At 45.3% G+C, this 19,680-nt stretch overlaps 1 protein-coding gene across 1 annotated transcript in view; it reads right to left on the reverse strand.

Annotated features, from left to right (window-relative positions):
• The window catches only part of LOC121530754 (protein mono-ADP-ribosyltransferase PARP8), a 77,190-nt gene extending 59,329 nt beyond the window's left edge, over window positions 1-17,861 (reverse strand). The window contains exons 1-2 of the mRNA XM_045212261.1: window positions 17,400-17,861; window positions 15,149-15,203 (exon numbers count right to left, since the gene is read on the reverse strand). Coding sequence (XP_045068196.1) covers window positions 15,149-15,203; window positions 17,400-17,490 — 146 coding nt within the window. The 5' untranslated portion in view covers window positions 17,491-17,861. The remainder of the gene's footprint in view (window positions 1-15,148; window positions 15,204-17,399) is intronic.
• Window positions 17,862-19,680: the final 1,819 nt, after the last annotated feature.

A 19,680-nucleotide genomic window follows, 5' to 3' on the forward strand; every position in this document is an offset into this window, starting at 1 on the left:
AAACTCTCTTGCACTGGCTCTATGAACACTCACTAGACTACCCACATACATACTACACTGACACTCCAACACACACACTTTCACATCTGCTGCTGCTACTGTCTATTATCCTGATTGCCTAGTCACTTTACCCCTACCTACAAGTACAGTTGAAGTCGGAAGTTTACATACACTTCAGGTTGGAGTCATTAAAACTTGTTTTTCAACCACTCCACACATTTCTTGTGAACAAACTATAGTTTTGGTAAGTCGGTTAGGACATCTACTTTGCGCATGACACAAGTAATTTTTCCAACAATTGTTTACAGACAAATTATTTCACTTATAATTCACTGTATCACAATTCCAGTGGGTCAGAAGTTTACATACACTAAGTTGACTGTGCCTTTAAACAGCTTGGAAAATTCCAGAAAATGATGTCATGGCTTTAGAAGCTTCTGATAGGCTAATTGACATAATTAATGTGGTCTAAGGCACTGTATTGCAGTGCTAGCTGTGCCACTAGAGAATAATGTATGCACTCACTAACTGTAAGTCGCTCTGGATAAGAGCGTCTGCTAAATGACTAAAAATTTAAATGTAAATGTAAATTGGAGGTGTACCTGTGGGTGTATTTTAAGGCCTACCTTCAAACTCAGTGCCTCTTTGCTTGACATCATGGGAAAATCAAAATAAAATCAGCCAAGACCTCAGAAAAAGACGCAAGCATACGCAAGTATAAACACCATGGGACCACGCAGCTGTCATACAGCTCAGGAAAGAGACGCATTCTGTCTCCTAGAGATGAACGTACTTTGGTGCGAAAAGTGCAAATCAATCCCAGAACAACAGCAAAGGACCTTGTGAAGATGCTGGAGGAAACAGGTATAAAAGTATCTATATCCACAGTAAAACAAGTCCTATATCGACATAACCTGAAAGGCCGCTCAGCAAGGAAGAAGCCACTGCTCCAAAACCGCCAAAAAAAAGCCAGACTACGGTTTACAACTGCACATGGGGACAAAGATCATACTTTTTGGAGAAATGTCCTCTGGTCTGATGAAACAAAAATAGAACTGTTTGGCCATAATGACCATCGTTATGTTTGGAGGAAAAAGGGGGGGCTTGCAATCCAAAGAACACCATACCAACCGTGAAGCACGGGGGTGGCAGCATCATGCTGTGGGGGTGCTTTGCTGCAGGAGGGCCTGGTGCACTTCACAAAATAGATGGCATCATGAGGAAGGAAAATTATGTGGATATATTGAAGCATCATTTCAAGACATCAGTCAGGAAGTAAAAGCTTGGTCGCAAATGGGTCTTCCAAATGGACAATGACCCCAAGCATACTTCCAAAGTTGTGGCAAAATGGCTTAAGGACAACAAAGTCAAGGTATTGGAGTGGCCATCACAAAGCCCTGACCTCAATCCTATAGAACATTTGTGGGCAGAACTGAAAAAGCGTGTGCGAGCAAGGAGGCCTACAAACCTGACTCAGTTACACCAGCTCTGTCAGGAGGAATGGGCCAAAATTCACCCAACTTATTGTGGGAAGCTTGTGCAAGGCTACCCGAAACGTTTGACCCAAGTTAAACAATTTAAAGGCAATGCTACCAAATAATAATTGAGTGTATGTAAACTTCTGACCCACTGGGAATGTGATGAAATAAATAAAAGCTGAAATAAATGTATTTGGCTAAGGTGTATGTAAACTTCCGACTTCAACTGTAGCTACTAAATTAGCAAACCAAATGCAAACTGCAGAGCATTTAGCACATTTTAAAACAGTTAACTTAGTTATATGGTATCTAGCTATATAGTTGTGAATTCCATACTGTAAATAGATCACCTGACGCGTACTGCACAACAGTGAGTGACTCAAGGCTCCGGTCTCACATCGTTATGTGCTTGTAAACAAAGACCACATGACTGAACACGTTCTTCTTTATCTCCTAACGTATTGCACAAGTTGACTGCAGGTATTTACTTAAAAAGTAGCTACAAATATAAAAAATAAATAAAAAAAATACTTAAAAGAAATAGTTTCAACAGTATTGAAAAACCATCCCATGGCTTTTCCCCAATACACTGGTATATGTATTTACGGCCTAGTTTAGAAAGGAAGGACAAGGTGGTTTGGCATGGTCGCCACCACATCCCTTTCTGTGGTTTAAGCCTCATTGACTAATTCTCCATCAGTGAAATAGGCTTGAACACCTGCTGCTTAGGCCAGAGAGTTACAATGTACCGAATCCTCTTTTACACATTTCATTTCAACGTTCAGGAATTCATTCATTCAAAGCTCAAAGTGGGAGTTTTTATTTTCCGATTAACCCAGACTGGGTGAGAAAGCACACCATAGGGTATGGCCTAAAAATCTAAAGATTTTTTTCCAACTTTTGGGCGATTCACAATATACACTACCCGTCAAAAGTTTGGACACACCTACTCATTCAAGGGTTTTCTTTATTTTTTAAAAAGACATCAAAACTATGAAATAACATATATGGAATCATGGTTTAAAATCCAGTTAACTGTTCAGAGCTGCCCTTCATAATATCATTAAAACCCACATGGACTACGATATAAATCGTTTTCCATGTCCTGACGTCGTACATTCGGGAGCAGCTTAGTAATGTCATTTACTCAAGCTCCGGGATAGGACATTGTTTTTGCACCAGGAACGGTCAAATTTCTTACCATGGAGCTGCCCAAAATCTTGGCTGGCAAGAAGGACTCGTCACAGGATTCGGAGAACACTTTATGGACGGGCGAGAAGCAGGACAACTTGAGCCCGTTGCTCCCGAACAACGGATGCTTCACCGGATGCAGGCCTTCCGACAGATGGAGAAGCCCTGCTCGATCCACAGAAGGGACGGAAGGTTGCCGACGTCAACTTCGAAATCGTAGTAGTAGGCACTGCGGCCGCAGACACAAGCACCCCCAGCGACGATGGTCCATGACGGCGAAACTATTCGTTGTTTGTATCCGCTCCTGGGCTCTCGTTGGGAGTGTAGACTGCTTTGCGGGAGGTTGCCGTCTTCGGCTTCCTTCGGCTATTGACATGCTACCATCGTTGATTGCCTTTCTCCTCATGCTGTGCTCTTTTGACGGCGCTATCAGATGGGGGAGTGATCAAGGAAGCCACCTCAAGCCTAAAATCCTCGGCAAGTAAACAATTGCCGCAATGGAACTCAAAGTGATCCGGTTTGTCCCGAAACAAAGCGTGGTAGACACAACTCCTACAGCGCTGGAACCGTTCATTTATTTCTCCAGACAAAGAGGGCTCCATTGCAAAACTCATCTGGTACCAACTTCGTTAGCTTGATGGCTAGCAGCTTAGCGTCTCTGTCAAGCAGACTTCAACCTGTCTGTTAAGAAATAGCGGTCCTAGCTGTTAAAAGCTAACCGCGTAGCGCAATCCACGCAAAAACAAGTTCCGTATTCGTATTTAATGAATAGCTGTTTTGTTTTAATCAAAAATAACAAACAGAATGTCTCCAGCATACAGTGTTCAGCTTCTCAAAGTAAAAATGTTCTTCAACTCAAACAGCAAGCAAACAAAGTCTGTTTTTTAGAATCAATTGAGAATGACAATAGTTCTTCAAATGTATTTAAAACATATTTCCAGCTCTCTCCCTTTCGATAACCACTTGGCATGAAAAGGGAAAATGTAATGCTCTGATCCAGTGGAAACGTCATAAAATACCTGATTACTTATTATCCCTTGGCACAAATAGTCTACAGCTGTGCCTGTCCCGAGCTCACTGGCACAGGAAACTGATGGCCCGGAATATTTTATACAATGTTTCAAGTTTGCTAGCATTCAGGCCAGACACAGTTGATTGTTGATACAATGTTTCAAGTTTGCTAGCATTCAGGCCAGACACAGTTGATTGTTGATACAATGTTTCAAGTTTGCTAGCATTCAGGCCAGACACAGTTGATTGTTGATACAATGTTTCAAGTTAGCTAGCATTCAGGCCAGACACAGTTGATACAATGTTTCAAGTTCGTTGCAGACAGGCCATGCATAGCCAATTGGATATATAGGATATTTATTTTTATCAGTATAATTTCTACCTGCAGTCTGCAATGTTTTTATTTGTTGGCTTTATGTAGGCTGTTTTTACACAGTTGGCAATAGAAGTTACTTTTGGATTTGTTTTATTTTCATTTAGCTTTAGATTGAATTTAGACTAACCACATGATAATGATTTTGAGATACAAAGACTATTCTAAATTAAATGTGCATATGAAAATCAAATCAATTTGCAAGCCGAAGAACACCATCCCAACTATGAAGCACGGGGGTGGCAGCATCATGCTTTGGGGGTGCTTTGCTGCAGGAGGGTCTGGTGCACTTCACAAAATAGATGGCATCATGAGGAAGGAAAATTATGTGGATATATTGAAGCAACATCAAGACATCAGTCAGGAAGTTAAAGCTTGGTTGCAAATGGGTCTTCCAAATGGACAATGACCCCAAGCATACTTCCAAAGTTGTGGCAAAATGGCTTAAGGACAACAAAGTCAAGGTATGGGAGTGGCCATCACAAAGCCCTGACCTCAATCCTATAGAGCATTTGTGGGCAGAACTGAAAAAGTGTGTGCGAGCAAGGAGGCCTACAAAGCTGACTCAGTTACACCAGCTCTGTCAGGAGGAATGGGCCAAAATTCACCCAACTTATTGAGGGAAGCTTGTGGAAGGCTACCTGAAACATTTGACCTAAGTTAAACAATTTAAAGGCAACACTCTCTCCCGAGTGGCGCAGTGGTCTAAGGCACTGCATCGCAGTGCTAGCTGTGCCACTAGAGATCCTGGTTCGAATTCAGGCTCTCGCCGTGACCGGGAGACCCATGGGGCGGCGCACAATTGGCCCAGCGTCGTCCAGGGGTGGGAATGGCCGGCAGGGATGTAGCTCAGTTGGTAGAGCATGGCGTTTGCAACGCCAGGGTTGTGGGCGCCATGGGGGGTCAGTATGAAAAAAACAAAAATAATGTATGCACTCATTAACTGTAGGTCGCTCTGGATAAGAGCGTCTGCTAAATGACTAAAATGTAAATAAAAATTCAGTGTATGTAAACTTCTGACCCACTGGGAATGTGATGGAAGAAATAAAAGCTGAAATAAATAATTCTCTCTACTATTATTCTGACATTTCACATTCTTAAAATAAAGTGGTGATCCTAACTGACCTAAGACAGGGGATTTTTACTAGGATTAAATGTCAGGAATTGTGAAAAACTGAGTTTAAATGTATTTGGCTAAGGTGTATGTCAACTTCCGATTTCAACTGTAGGTATTATAGACTCGGTCAGGGAGATGTTGGAAATGCCAGTTGGTCCACGCATGCTCTGAGTACACCACCTGGTAATCCGTCTGGCCCCGAGCCAGTTGGTCCACGCATGCTCTGAGTACACCACCTGGTAACCCGTCTGGCCCCGCGCCAGTTGGTCCCCGCATGCTCTGAGTACACCACCTGGTAACCCATCTGGCCCCGCGCCAGTTGGTCCACGCATGCTCTGAGTACACCACCTGGTAATCCGTCTGGCCCCGCGCCAGTTGGTCCACGCATGCTCTGAGTACACCACCTGGTAACCCGTCTGGCCCCGCGCCAGTTGGTCCACGCATGCTCTGAGTACACCACCTGGTAACCCGTCTGGCCCCGCGCCAGTTGGTCCACGCATGCTCTGAGTACACCACCTGGTAATCCGTCTGGCCCCGCGCCAGTTGGTCCACGCATGCTCTGAGTACACCACCTGGTAATCCGTCTGGCCCCGCGCCAGTTGGTCCACGCATGCTCTGAGTACACCACCTGGTAACCCGTCTGGCCCCGCGCCAGTTGGTCCCCGCATGCTCTGAGTACACCACCTGGTAACCCGTCTGGCCCCGCGCCAGTTGGTCCACGCATGCTCTGAGTACACCACCTGGTAACCCGTCTGGCCCCGCGCCAGTTGGTCCCCGCATGCTCTGAGTACACCACCTGGTAACCCGTCTGGCCCCGCGCCAGTTGGTCCACGCATGCTCTGAGTACACCACCTGGTAACCCGTCTGGCCCCGCGCCAGTTGGTCCACGCATGCTCTGAGTACACCACCTGGTAACCCGTCTGGCCCCGCGCCAGTTGGTCCACGCATGCTCTGATTACACCACCTGGTAATCCGTCTGGCCCCGCGCCAGTTGGTCCACGCATGCTCTGAGTACACCACCTGGTAATCCGTCTGGCCCCGCGCCAGTTGGTCCACGCATTCTCTGAGTACACCACCTGGTAACCCGTCTGGCCCCGCGCCAGTTGGTCCCCGCATGCTCTGAGTACACCACCTGGTAACCCGTCTGGCCCCGCGCCAGTTGGTCCCCGCATGCTCTGAGTACACCACCTGGTAACCCGTCTGGCCCCGCGCCAGTTGGTCCACGCATGCTCTGAGTACACCACCTGGTAATCCGTCTGGCCCCGCGCCAGTTGGTCCACGCATGCTCTGAGTACACCACCTGGTAACCCGTCTGGCCCCGCGCCAGTTGGTCCACGCATGCTCTGAGTACACCACCTGGTAACCCGTCTGGCCCCGCGCCAGTTGGTCCCCGCATGCTCTGAGTACACCACCTGGTAACGGGTCTGGCCCCGCGCCAGTTGGTCCACGCATGCTCTGAGTACACCACCTGGTAACCCGTCTGGCCCCGCGCCAGTTGGTCCCCGCATGCTCTGAGTACACCACCTGGTAACCCGTCTGGCCCCGCGCCAGTTGGTCCACGCATGCTCTGAGTACACCACCTGGTAACCCGTCTGGCCCCGCGCCAGTTGGTCCCCGCATGCTCTGAGTACACCACCTGGTAACCCGTCTGGCCCCGCGCCAGTTGGTCCACGCATGCTCTGAGTACACCACCTGGTAACCCGTCTGGCCCCGCGCCAGTTGGTCCCCGCATGCTCTGAGTACACCACCTGGTAACCCGTCTGGCCCCGCGCCAGTTGGTCCACGCATGCTCTGAGTACACCACCTGGTAACCCGTCTGGCCCCGCGCCAGTTGGTCCCCGCATGCTCTGAGTACACCACCTGGTAACCCGTCTGGCCCCGCGCCAGTTGGTCCACGCATGCTCTGAGTACACCACCTGGTAACCCGTCTGGCCCCGCGCCAGTTGGTCCCCGCATGCTCTGAGTACACCACCTGGTAACCCGTCTGGCCCCGCGCCAGTTGGTCCACGCATGCTCTGAGTACACCACCTGGTAACCCGTCTGGCCCCGCGCCAGTTGGTCCCCGCATGCTCTGAGTACACCACCTGGTAACCCGTCTGGCCCCGCGCCAGTTGGTCCCCGCATGCTCTGAGTACACCACCTGGTAACCCGTCTGGCCCCGCGCCAGTTGGTCCACGCATGCTCTGAGTACACCACCTGGTAATCCATCTGGCCCCGCGGCCTTGTGAATGTTGTCCTGTTTAAAGGTCTTGCTCACATCGGCTACGGAGAGCGTGATCACACAGTAATCCGGAACAGCTGGTGCTCTCATGCATGCTTCAGTGCATGCTTCAGGCATTTAGCTCGTCTGGTAGGCTCGCATCATTGGGCAGCTTGCGGCTGGGTTTCCCTTTGTAGTCCGTAATAGTTTTCAAGCCCTGCCACATCTGACGAGCGTCAGAGCCGGTGTAGTACGATTCAATCTTAGTCCTGTATTGACTCTTTGCCTGTTTGATGGTTCATCAGAGGGCATAGTGGGATTTCTTATAAGCGTCCGGGTTAGAGTTCCGCTCCTTGAAAGCGGCAGCTCTACCCTTTAGCTCAGTGCGGATGTTGCCTGTAATCCATGGCTTCTGGTTGGGGTATGTACGTACGGTCACTGTGGGGACGACGTCATCGATGCACTTATTGATGAAGCCAGTGACTGATGTGGTGTACTCCTCAATGCTATCGGAAGAATCCCGGAACATATTCCAGTCTGTGCTAGCAAAACAGTCCTGTAGCTTAGCATCTGCGTCATCTGACCACTTCCCTATTAACCGAGTCACTGGTGCTTCCTGCTTTAGTTTTTGCTTATAAGCAGGAATCAGGAGGATAGAGTTATGGTCAGATTTGCCAAATGGAGGGCGAGGGAGAGCTTTGTACACGTCTCTGTGTGTGGAGTAAAGGTGGTCTAGAGTTTTTTTCCCTCTGGTTGCACATTTAACACGCTGGTAGAAATTAGGTAGAACGGATTTAAGTTTTCCTGCATTAAAGACCCCGGCCACTAGGAGCGCTGCCTCTGGATGAGCGTTTTCCTGTTTACTTAAGGCCTTATACAACTAATTGAGTGCAATCTTAGTGCCTGCATCGGTTTGTTGTGGTAAATAGACAGCTACGAAAAATATAGATGAAAACTCTCTTGGTAAATAGTGTGGTCTACAGCTTATCATGAGATACTTTACCTCAGGCGAGCAAAACCTTGAGACTTCCTTAATATTAGATTTTATGCACCAGCTGTTGTTTCCAAATATACACAGTCCGCCACCCCTTGTCTTACCGGAGTCAGCCGTTCTATCCTGCCGATGTAGCGTATATCCCACCAGCTGTATGTTATCCATGTCGTCATTCAGCCACGACTCGGTGAAACATAAGATATTACAGTTTTTAATGTCCCGTTGGTAGGATAACTGTAATCTTTGGTCGTCTAATTTATTTTCAAATGATTGAACATTGGCTAATAGGATTGATGGAAGAGGCAGTTTACGGGGGGAAGAGTTTGTTTTCTGCTGGTTAGGCCATCTTGATCTCTGGCTCCCTCGAGTAATTTGTCTCAATTATTTAATCAAATAGCATGCTTAAAACATTAGACAAGCTCAGTACATATACTTGATTTTATTAAAGCACATAGGGTGTGTCTATATATGGAAAAATACAGGTTTTAAAAAGACGACGACTCTCGGTCGCCCAATAATTTTGACGGGGTCGGGGACAGCCCTATTAAAGAACCTTAATGTATTTCAGAGTAGGGTTCAGATGTTTCTCACACTGTAGGCCTATTTCGTACAGGAAACATGTTACTTCCCTGTTCTACCACAATGACACAAAAATAGTCCACACACACACACAGAAATGACAGAAAGAAGAGTCTTGGTTGAGAAACGAAGCACTTTAGAAAACTGTCTGCTTCAGAGTGACTGACAGCTGTTTGTCAATCAGCCCTAATGTCTTCTTTTCTTAACAAAGTATTGCCAGATGAACGACGAGACAACAAGCATCTCTACTTGTAATGTTTTAGGGCTGACGGTTCCTGCCGGTACTGTAATCACCCTTTTGGAGTCCGTGGCCGTGTGTGAAATGGAGCCCTATTCCTAGATAGTGCACTACTTGTATAGTACTTTTGAAAAGTAGTGCACTATTACATTTTAGTCATTTTAGCAGACGCTCTTATCCAGAGCGACTTACAGTTAGTGAGTGCATACATTATTTTATTCTATTTTTTCATACTGCCCCCCGTGGGAATCAAACCCACAACCCTGGCGTTGCAAAACGCCATGCTCTACCAACTGAGCTACATCCCCTGCCGGCCATTCCCTCCCCCTACCCTGGACGACGCTGGGCCAATTGTGCTCCGCCCCACGGGTCTCCCGGTCACGGCCGGCTACACTATAATAGGGTGACATTTGGGGCACACCCAGTGAGAGTATAAAAACTGACATTTTTGTTGATGTCTGCGACTGCTAACCCTGTTGAAGCCGGTTTTCAGTTCAGCCTTAAAGGAAAGGTTTGCTTTTTTATGTAAATGGAATGTTATAAAGGCTCCAAACAGTTTTATTTGCGATTTTTCACTTGTTATTGAGAAACCAACCAGCGATGAACTCCCTCATCCTCGTAGTGCAGTACAGGGGGCTCTGAAAAAACATCAACAAATGCCCCAGAAACACCTAAATACCTTTAAGAAAGAAAGTGAAAGGCTGGTCACATTTTACAAATGATAAGATACCAGGCCAAGTATCACGATACTGAGTAATATCGCGATACTGAGTAATATTGCGATACCACGGTAAACAATATATATAATAATTAGTGGCCTAGCATCCTGTTCGCCCCGTCCCCCCCGGACGCTTGTTCACATTTTCTAAACGTTCTCCAAAAACATGTCACTGAAATTCACACTTACATTTTACATATTTAGCAGATGCTCTTATCCAGAGCAACTTACAATTAGTGAGTGCATACATTATTTTAATTTTATTTTTCATACAGGCCCCCCGTGGGAATCGAACCCACAACCCTGGCATTGCAAACACCATGCTCTACCAACTGAGCTACATCCCTGCTACGACAGAGCCTGGATTCGAACCAGGATCTCTAGTGGCACAGCTACTTAGACCACTGTGCTACTCGGAGGGTTCTACTCAAAACACACTGAATTTAACTTCACACTGTTCAGTGTATAATCGAATACTGCATAGAATGGCTGATTTGCTCACATTTGCAAAGGCCTGCCTGTGATTTGGCTGGAGGAATGGGAGGAAGGAATATACACCAGAGGAGGCTGCTGAAGGGAGGACGGCTCATAATAATGGCTGGAACGGAGCGAATGGAATCAAATACAGAAACCATGTGGTGATACCATTCCACTTATTTCCTCACTCTCATAAACACACCTCTCTCTGCCTCCCTCACGCTCATCAACACACCTCTCTCTGCCTCCCTCACTCTCATAAACACACCTCTCTCTGCCTCCCTCACGCTCATCAACACACCTCTCTCTGCCTCCCTCACTCTCATCAACACACCTCTCTCTGTCTCCCTCACGCTCATCAACACACCTCTCTCTGTCTCCCTCACTCTCATAAACACACCTCTCTCTGTCTCCCTCACGCTCATCAACACACCTCTCTCTCTCTCTCTCTCTCATAAACACACCTATCTCTCTCTCTCTCTCATAAACACACCTCTCTCTGTCTCCCTCACTCTCATAAACACACCTCTCTCTCTCTCTCTCTCTCTCTCATAAACACACCTCTCTCTGTCTCCCTCACTCTCATAAACACACCTCTCTCTCTCTCTCTCTCTCTCATAAACACACCTCTCTCTGCCTCCCTCACTCTCATAAACACACCTCTCTCTGTCTCCCTCACTCTCATAAACACACCTCTCTCTGCCTCCCTCACTCTCATAAACACACCTCTCTCTGTCTCCCTCACTCTCATCAACACACCTCTCTCTGTCTCCCTCCTTTAGGTCTGTATGAATCCTACCTCTGAATCACATCTCATGAGTAGCATACCCTGTTCCTTTCTTCCTGGGCCAATCAGATGAGCCTAAACCTACTGTCAAGTTACCAGGTTGTGAAATTACAGTTGAAGTCGGAAGTCTACGTACACTTTGGTTGGAATCATTAAAACTCGTTTTTCAACCACTCCACACATTTCTTGTTAACAAACTATAGTTTTGGCAGGTCGGTTAGGACATCTACTTTGTGCATGGCACAGGTAATGTTTCCAACAATTGTTTACAGACAGATTATTTCACTTATAATTCACTGTATCACAATTCCAGTGGGTCAGAAGTTTACATACACTAAGTTGACTGTGCCTTTAAACAGCTTGGAAAATTCCAGAAAATGATGTCATGGCTTTAGAAGCTTCTGATAGGCTAATTGACATCATTTGAGTCAATTGGAGGTGTACCTGTGGATGTATTTCAAGGCCTACCTTCAAACTCTGTGCATCTTTGCTTGACATCATGGGAAAATCAAAAGAAATCAGCCAAGACCTCAGAAAACAAATTGTAGACCTCCACAAGTCTGGTTCATCCTTGGGAGCAATTTCCAAATGCCTGAAGGTACCACGTTCATCTGTACAAACAATAGTACACAAGTATAAACACCATGGGACCATGCAGCCATCATACCGCTCAGGAAGGAGACGTTGTGAAGATTCTGTAGGAAACACGTACAAAAGTATCTATATCCACAGTAAAACGAGTCCTATATCAACATAACCTGAAAGGCCACTGCTCCAAAACCGCCATAAAAAGCCAGACTACAGTTTACAATTGCACATGGGGACAAAGATCGTACTTTCTGCAGAAAAGTCCTCTGGTCTGATGCAACAAAAATAGAACTGTTTGGCCATAATGACCATCGTTATGTTTGGAGGAAAAAGGGGGTAGCTTGCATGCTGAAGAACACCATCCCAACCGTGCAGCACGGGGGTGGCAGCATCATGCTGTGGGGGTGCTTTGCTGCAGGAGGGACTGGTGCACTTCACAAAATAGATGGCATCATGAGGAAGGAAAATTATGTGGATATATTGAAGCAACATCTCAAGACATCAGTCAGGAAGTTAAAGCTTGGTCGCAAATGGGTCTTCCAAATGGACAATGACCCTAAGCATACTTCCAAAGTTGTGGCAAAATGGCTTAAGGACAACAAAGTCAAGGTATTGGAGTGGCCATCACAAAGCCCTGACCTCAATCCTATAGAACATTTGTGGGCAGAACTGAAAAAGTGTGTGCGAGCAAGGAGGCCTACAAACCTGACTCAGTTACACCAGCTCTGTCAGGAGGAATGGGCCAAAATTCACCCAACTTATTGTGGGAAGCTTGTGGAAAGCTACCCGAAACGTTTGACCTAAGTTAAACAATTTAAAGACAATGCTACCAAATACTAATTGAGTGCATGTAAACTTCTGACTCACTGGGAATGTGATGAAAGAAATGAAACCTGAAATAAATCATTCTCTCTACTATTACTCTGACATTTCACATTCTTAAAATAAAGTGGTGATCCTAACTGACCTAAAACAGGGAATTTCTACTAGGATTAAATGTCAGGAATTGTGAAAAACTGAGTTTAAATGTATTTGGCTAAGGTGTATGTAAACTTCCGACTTCAACCGTTTTTTTTTTTTTTTTTAATGCGGCAAATCCCGATAGAAAGATAAAAGCGTTTAGGCTTCTTGGGTAATATGTTTTCAACCGTTTAGGCTACAGACAAGACGTTTACTCTAAAGCTGCAGCCTGTCTCGAAGCGGTGCTCCGTTTCCCCTCTCTGGCACTCGGAGGCTGCATGACGGTGAACTGGCAAAGTGGCACTCAGACTGGTCTGTGCTCTTGGTTATAACAGGCGATGACATGATACAACCTATCAACATCGCTGGCTTTGCTCGCTGTAACACATCGACAGATCTACTGAAGACTCATCAGGGCCTGCATCCCCGCTCGCCATCACGGCTAAATTATATATATTGTTAAACTGACGGAGGAATAGACGCGTGTGAAGAGCGGCCAGAGAGGAGCAGGTGAGTGAGTGCTGGTAGGGGATGCTGCTGGCTGATTACAGCTGACACCTGATATGGGCATGAAAGTGAATATTATTGGACCTGCTTGGACCTGCTCATACAAGAGACTAGTGGCTGACGCTTAAATTCAACTGAATTTATAAACAAAATGACTTTAGAAACATTTTATAACAGGCGCCAGCGGTTTCTTTAGATCGGTAGGGCTGAAAAGGTCGGTAGTATCATATGAAACGGTACTAAGGTATTAAAAAATGTTGACATCATAAGTATCATGACGTTTTGATACCGTGATATAACCGTGGTACCGGTATACCGTGCAACACTACTCTGTATAGTGATGCAGGTCTTTAGATGTTGTACACATGAAATTGTGTCATTCCGAACTTTATCCGCAACGTTACGTTACATTTTGTGCGACTCAAGCCGTTTCCAGCTGTCCTATACTCAGTGTAATTGGCAAAATAAAGGAAACACCAACATAAAGTGTCTTAATAGGGTCAATTTATAACATTTTTGACATGCGTTTTTTTGGATTTTGTTGTTGTTATTCTGTCTCTCACTGTTCAAATAAACCTACCATTAAAATTATAGACTGATCATTTCTTTGTCAGTGGGCAAATGTACAAAATCAGCAGGGGATCAAATACTTTTTTTCCCCTCACTGTATCTCGCAACAAAATGGAATATAACATTGCAGATAATGTTCGGAATGACAATTTCATGTGATCAACATCTAAAGACTTGCATTCCAACCCAAGTTAAGACCAGAATATGATAATGACTACTGAATAAACCCTACCCAAGTTAAATCCAGAATGTTTTTATTTAACTTTTATTTAGACGGGGGGGGGGGGTCACCATTGAAACCAGGGTCCCATTCTCAAGGAAGCCCTCAATGTGGCCTTACGGCTATTCCATGAGCTGGGGGAATAAAAACTACAAGTATCCCCAGCTCAGTGGAGACCCGCCGGACATCCAGAACCAGCCAGTCCAGAGAGCAGGTCTGAAAATTGCTGGATCTCCAATTAATACGGGAGCTGAGGTAGTGGGGGAGGTCTCTGAAGAACTGCTTTATATACAAAAAGTAGCCAATGCTGGGCCCTTCTGGTAGTCAGAGATTGCCAGCCAACAGAACTATACAAAATGCAGTGATGTTGTATGAAAATTGTCCCCAATGATAAAACACAGCGCAGAGTGATAAACTGAATCTAAAGGCTTTGCTTGAACAATCTTCCTTCTACTTTCCAAAGTGAGGCAGGAATTATTTCTATAAAAGAAACCAATCTTAATTCTCAGCTTTTTGTCAGTATTTCAGCGTTTTAAAAAGAGAGCTTATCGTCAATCAAGTAATTAAAATTAGCATATTTATTATGCCAACCAATGGCAGGCCTGAAAGAGAGGAGTCCTGGTAGTTAATTTGTGCCACGCAGGAGGACTGTGAAGTGGATTTAAGGTAGGTCCAATAGCCCCCCCCCCCCACCCACACACACACCATTCATATGAAACCCCATGTGAAAGCCTCCCGAGTGGCGCAGTGGTCTAAGGCACTGCATCGCAGTGCTAGCTGTGCCACTAGAGATCCTGGTTCGAATCCAGGCTCTGTCGTAGCCGGCCGCGACCGGGAGACCCATGGGGCGGCGCACAATTGGCCCAGCGTCGTCCAGGGTAGGTGAGGGAATGGCCGGCAGGGATGTAGCTCAGTTGGTAGAGCGTGGCGTTTGCAACACCAGGGTTTTGGGTTCAGACCAGTATGAAAAAAAAATAATAATAATGTATTCACTCACTAACTGTAAGTCGCTCTGGATAAGAGCGTCTGCTAAATGACTAAAATGTAAATGAAAAACTTTCCAAAACATCTGGACAACCAGTAGGCAAGCCGTGGCCCAGTAGGATACAGAATGAGTCATCTCTGAACGTTGTACTGTACCTTCTGGAGCCTTTGGAATAGGTGAAGGTGAAGGTGGCGTCAGTGTATCTGAAATCTGAAATAAATAAGAGGGGAAACAGAACAGAAACCAAGAGGACGGTTATTAACCAAGCCACTGCCACGCCAAGACCATAGGAAAAAAATACCCTTTCAACAAATGCAGTTTCCATGGAAACATCAAAAGGGGGTTCTACTGACTAACAAAATATGTAAATGAGGTAAATTGTCGGCCAACGTTACACTGAAAAAAATATAAACGCAACAATTTCAAAGATTTTACTGGCGTTACAGTTCATAAGGAAATCAGTCAATTAACAAATAAAATATTTAGGTCCTAATCTTTGGATTTCACATGACTGGGAATACAGATATGCATCTGCGGGTCAAAGATACCAAAAAAAAAAAAAAAAAAACTGTCAGTATCTGGTGTGACCACCATTTGCCTCATGCAGCGCGACACATCTCCTTCACATAGAGTTGATCAGGCTGTTGATTGTGGCCTGTGGAATGTTGTCCCACTCCTCTTCAAATGGCTCTGCGAAGTTGCTGGATATTGGCGGGAACTGGAACACACTGTCGTACACGTCGATCCAGAGCATCCCAAACATGCTCAATGGGTGACATGTCTGGTGAGTATGCAGGCCATGGAAGAACTGGGACATTTTCAGCTTCCAGGAATTGTGTACAGATCCTTGCGACATGGGGCCGTGCATTATCATGCTGAAACATGAGGTGATGGCGACAGATGAATGGCACGACAATGGGCCTCAGGATCTCGTCACAGTATCTCTGTGCATTCAAATTGCTATCGATAAAATGCAATTCTGTTAGTTGTCCGTAGCTTATGCCTGCCCATACCATAACCCCAACATGGGGCACTCTGTTCACAACGTTGACATCAGCAAACCGCTCGCCCACACGATGCCATACACACTGTCTGCCATCTGCCCGGTACAGTTGAAACCGGGATTCATCCGTGAAGAGCACACTTCTCCAGCGTGCCAGTGGCCATTCGAAGGTGAGCATTTGCCCACTGAAGTCGGTTCCGACGCCGAACTGTAGTCAGGTCCAGACCCTGGTGAGGACGACGAGCACGCAGATGAGCTTCCCTGACGAGCACGCAGATGAGCTTCCCTGACGAGCACGCAGATAAGCTTCCCTGACGAGCACGCAGATGAGCTTCCCTGAGACCGTTTCTGACAGTTTGTGCAGACATTTTGCAGTTTCATCAGCTGTCCAGGTGGCTGGTCTCAGACGATCACGCAGGTGAAGAAGCCGGATGTGGAGGTCCTGGGCTGGCGTGGTTAAACGTGGTCTGCTGTTGTGAGGAAGGTTGGGCAAACTGCCAAATTCTCTAAAATTATGTTAGAGGCAGCTTATGGTAGAAAAATGTACATTCAATTCTCTGGCAACAGCTCTGGTGGACGTTCCTGCAGTCAGCATGACAAATGCACGCTCCCTCAACTTGAGACATCTGTGGCATTGTGTTGTGTGACAAAACTGCACATTTTAGAGTGGCCTTATTTGTCCCCAGCTTCTTAATATGCCACAACTGACAGATGGATGGATTATATTGGCTAAGGAGAAATGCTCACTAACTGGGATGTAAACAAATTTGTGCACAACATTTCAGAGAAATAAGATGTTTGTGCATATGGAAAAAATGCAGGTATATTTTATTTTTCAGCTCATGAAACATGGGACCAACACTTTACATGTTGCGTTCATATTTTTGTTCAGTATAAGTTTACCACAACCGTTAGCCTATGTCCGGTCCAACTAACGTCGATAGGCGAATAGACTAGCTACGGCTGGTGTCATCGATATTATGGCTGTCTGTCAATCTGTAGGGATGTTTACCCAAAACCTAGTGTCATCATCATGACATGCATATTCATGTTCTTTTTCTGCTCCATTCTAATTCAAATTATTTCTAATAATTAATATAATTTAAAACGTTCCGTACCAAGGCCAAATGTTTTGCCAGACTAAAATGTAATGATAACCCCAGACACTGTTAGGTTTTTACCAATTTAATCATCGCACACACCTTTCAAATAAAATGTCGGTCTACGATTAGATTCATTTGTGATATTGACAATTGTCGGGTCTAGAAGATGCTTTTTTTTGCTATTGAGGACAAGGACGAAACGGATGAGTGTGTGTGAATCAGCATACACCTTACGGTTTTATTAACCTGGGTGGAACACGTAACGTTACACTACCACCTCTGCACACAAGACACACTCACCAGAGAAAAGGCAGTCTTTCTCTGCCTTGCACTTTTGAATTACGATGTCGACGTCTTTTTGTATTCTCTCTTGTCTTGAACACATCCCCATGAAATAAACCCCACAGGAATGGCTTCTCTTCTCTAATAAAGGCAAAATAAGATCCCATCAAAAGGACTGCTGTATTTCCAGTAAAACTGAATTTTCGATGGAGCGTGGCTGGCTGGTCGAGACTGCTTTGGTTATATTCCAGGTGTGTCCGATCGTCGTACCGTTCCGTTTCAGCTCGTAGCGGATATCATCTCCGACAGCTATAGATGATTATACTGGTATACCGCAGGAGTCAGCAGCAGCAGTGGCTCCGCACTTCGATGGATTTCATTAAGATAGCCTGTTCCTGGTTTACTCCGGAAGCCCCACTCTTAATCGCCGTGCACGGTTGAACCAAATAATGGAGATCTGTACAGCTAAGGTCAAAGACTGTTATAACCCAAGATAGACCAGAGCCTGTCGTTTCCAATGGGAGCAAATGAATCATAGTGGGCAGAACAAGCAGGAGATGGGCAGAGACAAGCACGAGTTAGTGAGATCCTATTGGTGCGTTCTAGCATTTATTTGCATATTTCTGTTCGGGAACTTTGATGTGTGCAATAATTAAATTCGCCCATGCACTTCTAAACAATGCAACAACAAAAACAACTTTGGCAAAGGATCAAGTCTACAAATCGGAGTCCACTAGGTTTGTTACAGATTCAAGTTTTCTAAATCGAAAACTGTATAGAGATCAAATGTTTCATCGATGAGGAAATGTGCAGAATGTCGGCCAAAATCTATCTCGCTCCCATGTTCTTCCACGGCCGGCCACTGGGCTTCCTCTCATCACCATATTTGGTAGTGAGTGGAAATGATAACCGGATGATTCACATTTCTACATCCGGTGAAATATCTGGCTCATTGATCTGTATATGCTAAAATGATGAGCCTATTGCTGGTCCTAAAGTGAAACCAACATCGCTTGCCTCCAAGTAAGGTCGTCGCTAGTTACCACAGCCACAAAGTCATAAACCCCGCCCATTTCTACAATTTATATCTTTTAAAAATCAGATTTTTATTTATTTTTATTTCACCTTTATTTAACCAGGTAAGCCAGTTGAGAACAAGTTCTCATTTACAACTGCGACCTGGCCAAGATAAAGCAAAGCAGTGCGATAAAAACAACAACACAGAGTTACATATGGGGTAAAAAAAACATAAAGTCAAAAAATACAACAGAAAATATATATACAGTGTGTGCAAATGTAATAGTGCAAAATAATTACAATTAGTATTAACACTGGAATGCTAGATGTGCAAGAGATTATGTGCAAATAGAGATACTGGGGTGCAAAAGAGCACCCCAGCATTTGAAACCTACACCTAACCTCAAACCTAACCACACTGCTAAACTTATGCCTAACCTTAATCGTACATTAAGACCAACAAGCAATTTTTCGTTTTCATGAATTTTTACGACATAGCCAATTTTAACTTTGTGGCTTGGGAACCTCCAAGCGTGGAAGCTGCAGCCCAATATGGCATCTGGAGTATGGGCGAGTGGGTGTGTCTAAAGGATTAGGTGTATGTAAAGCGAATCAGCTAATTGGGCAGATTTGTTGCCACTCAAGACCGTTTTGCGACAGTCGATATAACCAGCGACCAGTGCACCGGTGTTGTATGGACATGCCTGCAACCTGAGAGTTTCACAGTCCGTATCGCCGGCTGTAGCAAACGTGGCCATTTTTTTTTCTCCCTCCCATGATTTTATTTCAAGTAAGATAGCAGCCTACACAATAAATAACTAATATTGATAACAATCTAGATACAGTCTGCTCAATGGGGAGGGCATGAATGGCAACAACAGGGGGACACAGTGCCCTTAGCTCCAGTCTGGCAAAGGCGTGGGAAGTACCTACCTAGTATCAGGATGACAGTCACAGTGAGCACACCAGTGGCGGTTGGTGCCGTTTAAGATGAGGGAGGACCATTTTTTATTTTATTTTTATGAGCATGGCCTTATTTCTATTACAGCATATTAGATGACTGTCATTCATATTCCATTCACCCAGCTCAATGTAACATCGATAGGTTTAGGCTACTACATGATACTCTATTGTTCCCTGTACCCATCATGAGGTTGCTACAACCTAACCTACGAATTAAAGTTCACAACGAAGGTGCACACAGGTCGAGAGAAAAATGTGAGTAATCAAGGTGACAGACAGCGACACGTTCAATACCGCCTTGCACACTCTTGCCTGAATC

This window comes from Coregonus clupeaformis, unplaced genomic scaffold, assembly GCF_020615455.1.
Source record: "Coregonus clupeaformis isolate EN_2021a unplaced genomic scaffold, ASM2061545v1 scaf0002, whole genome shotgun sequence".
Lineage (NCBI taxonomy): Eukaryota > Metazoa > Chordata > Actinopteri > Salmoniformes > Salmonidae > Coregonus > Coregonus clupeaformis.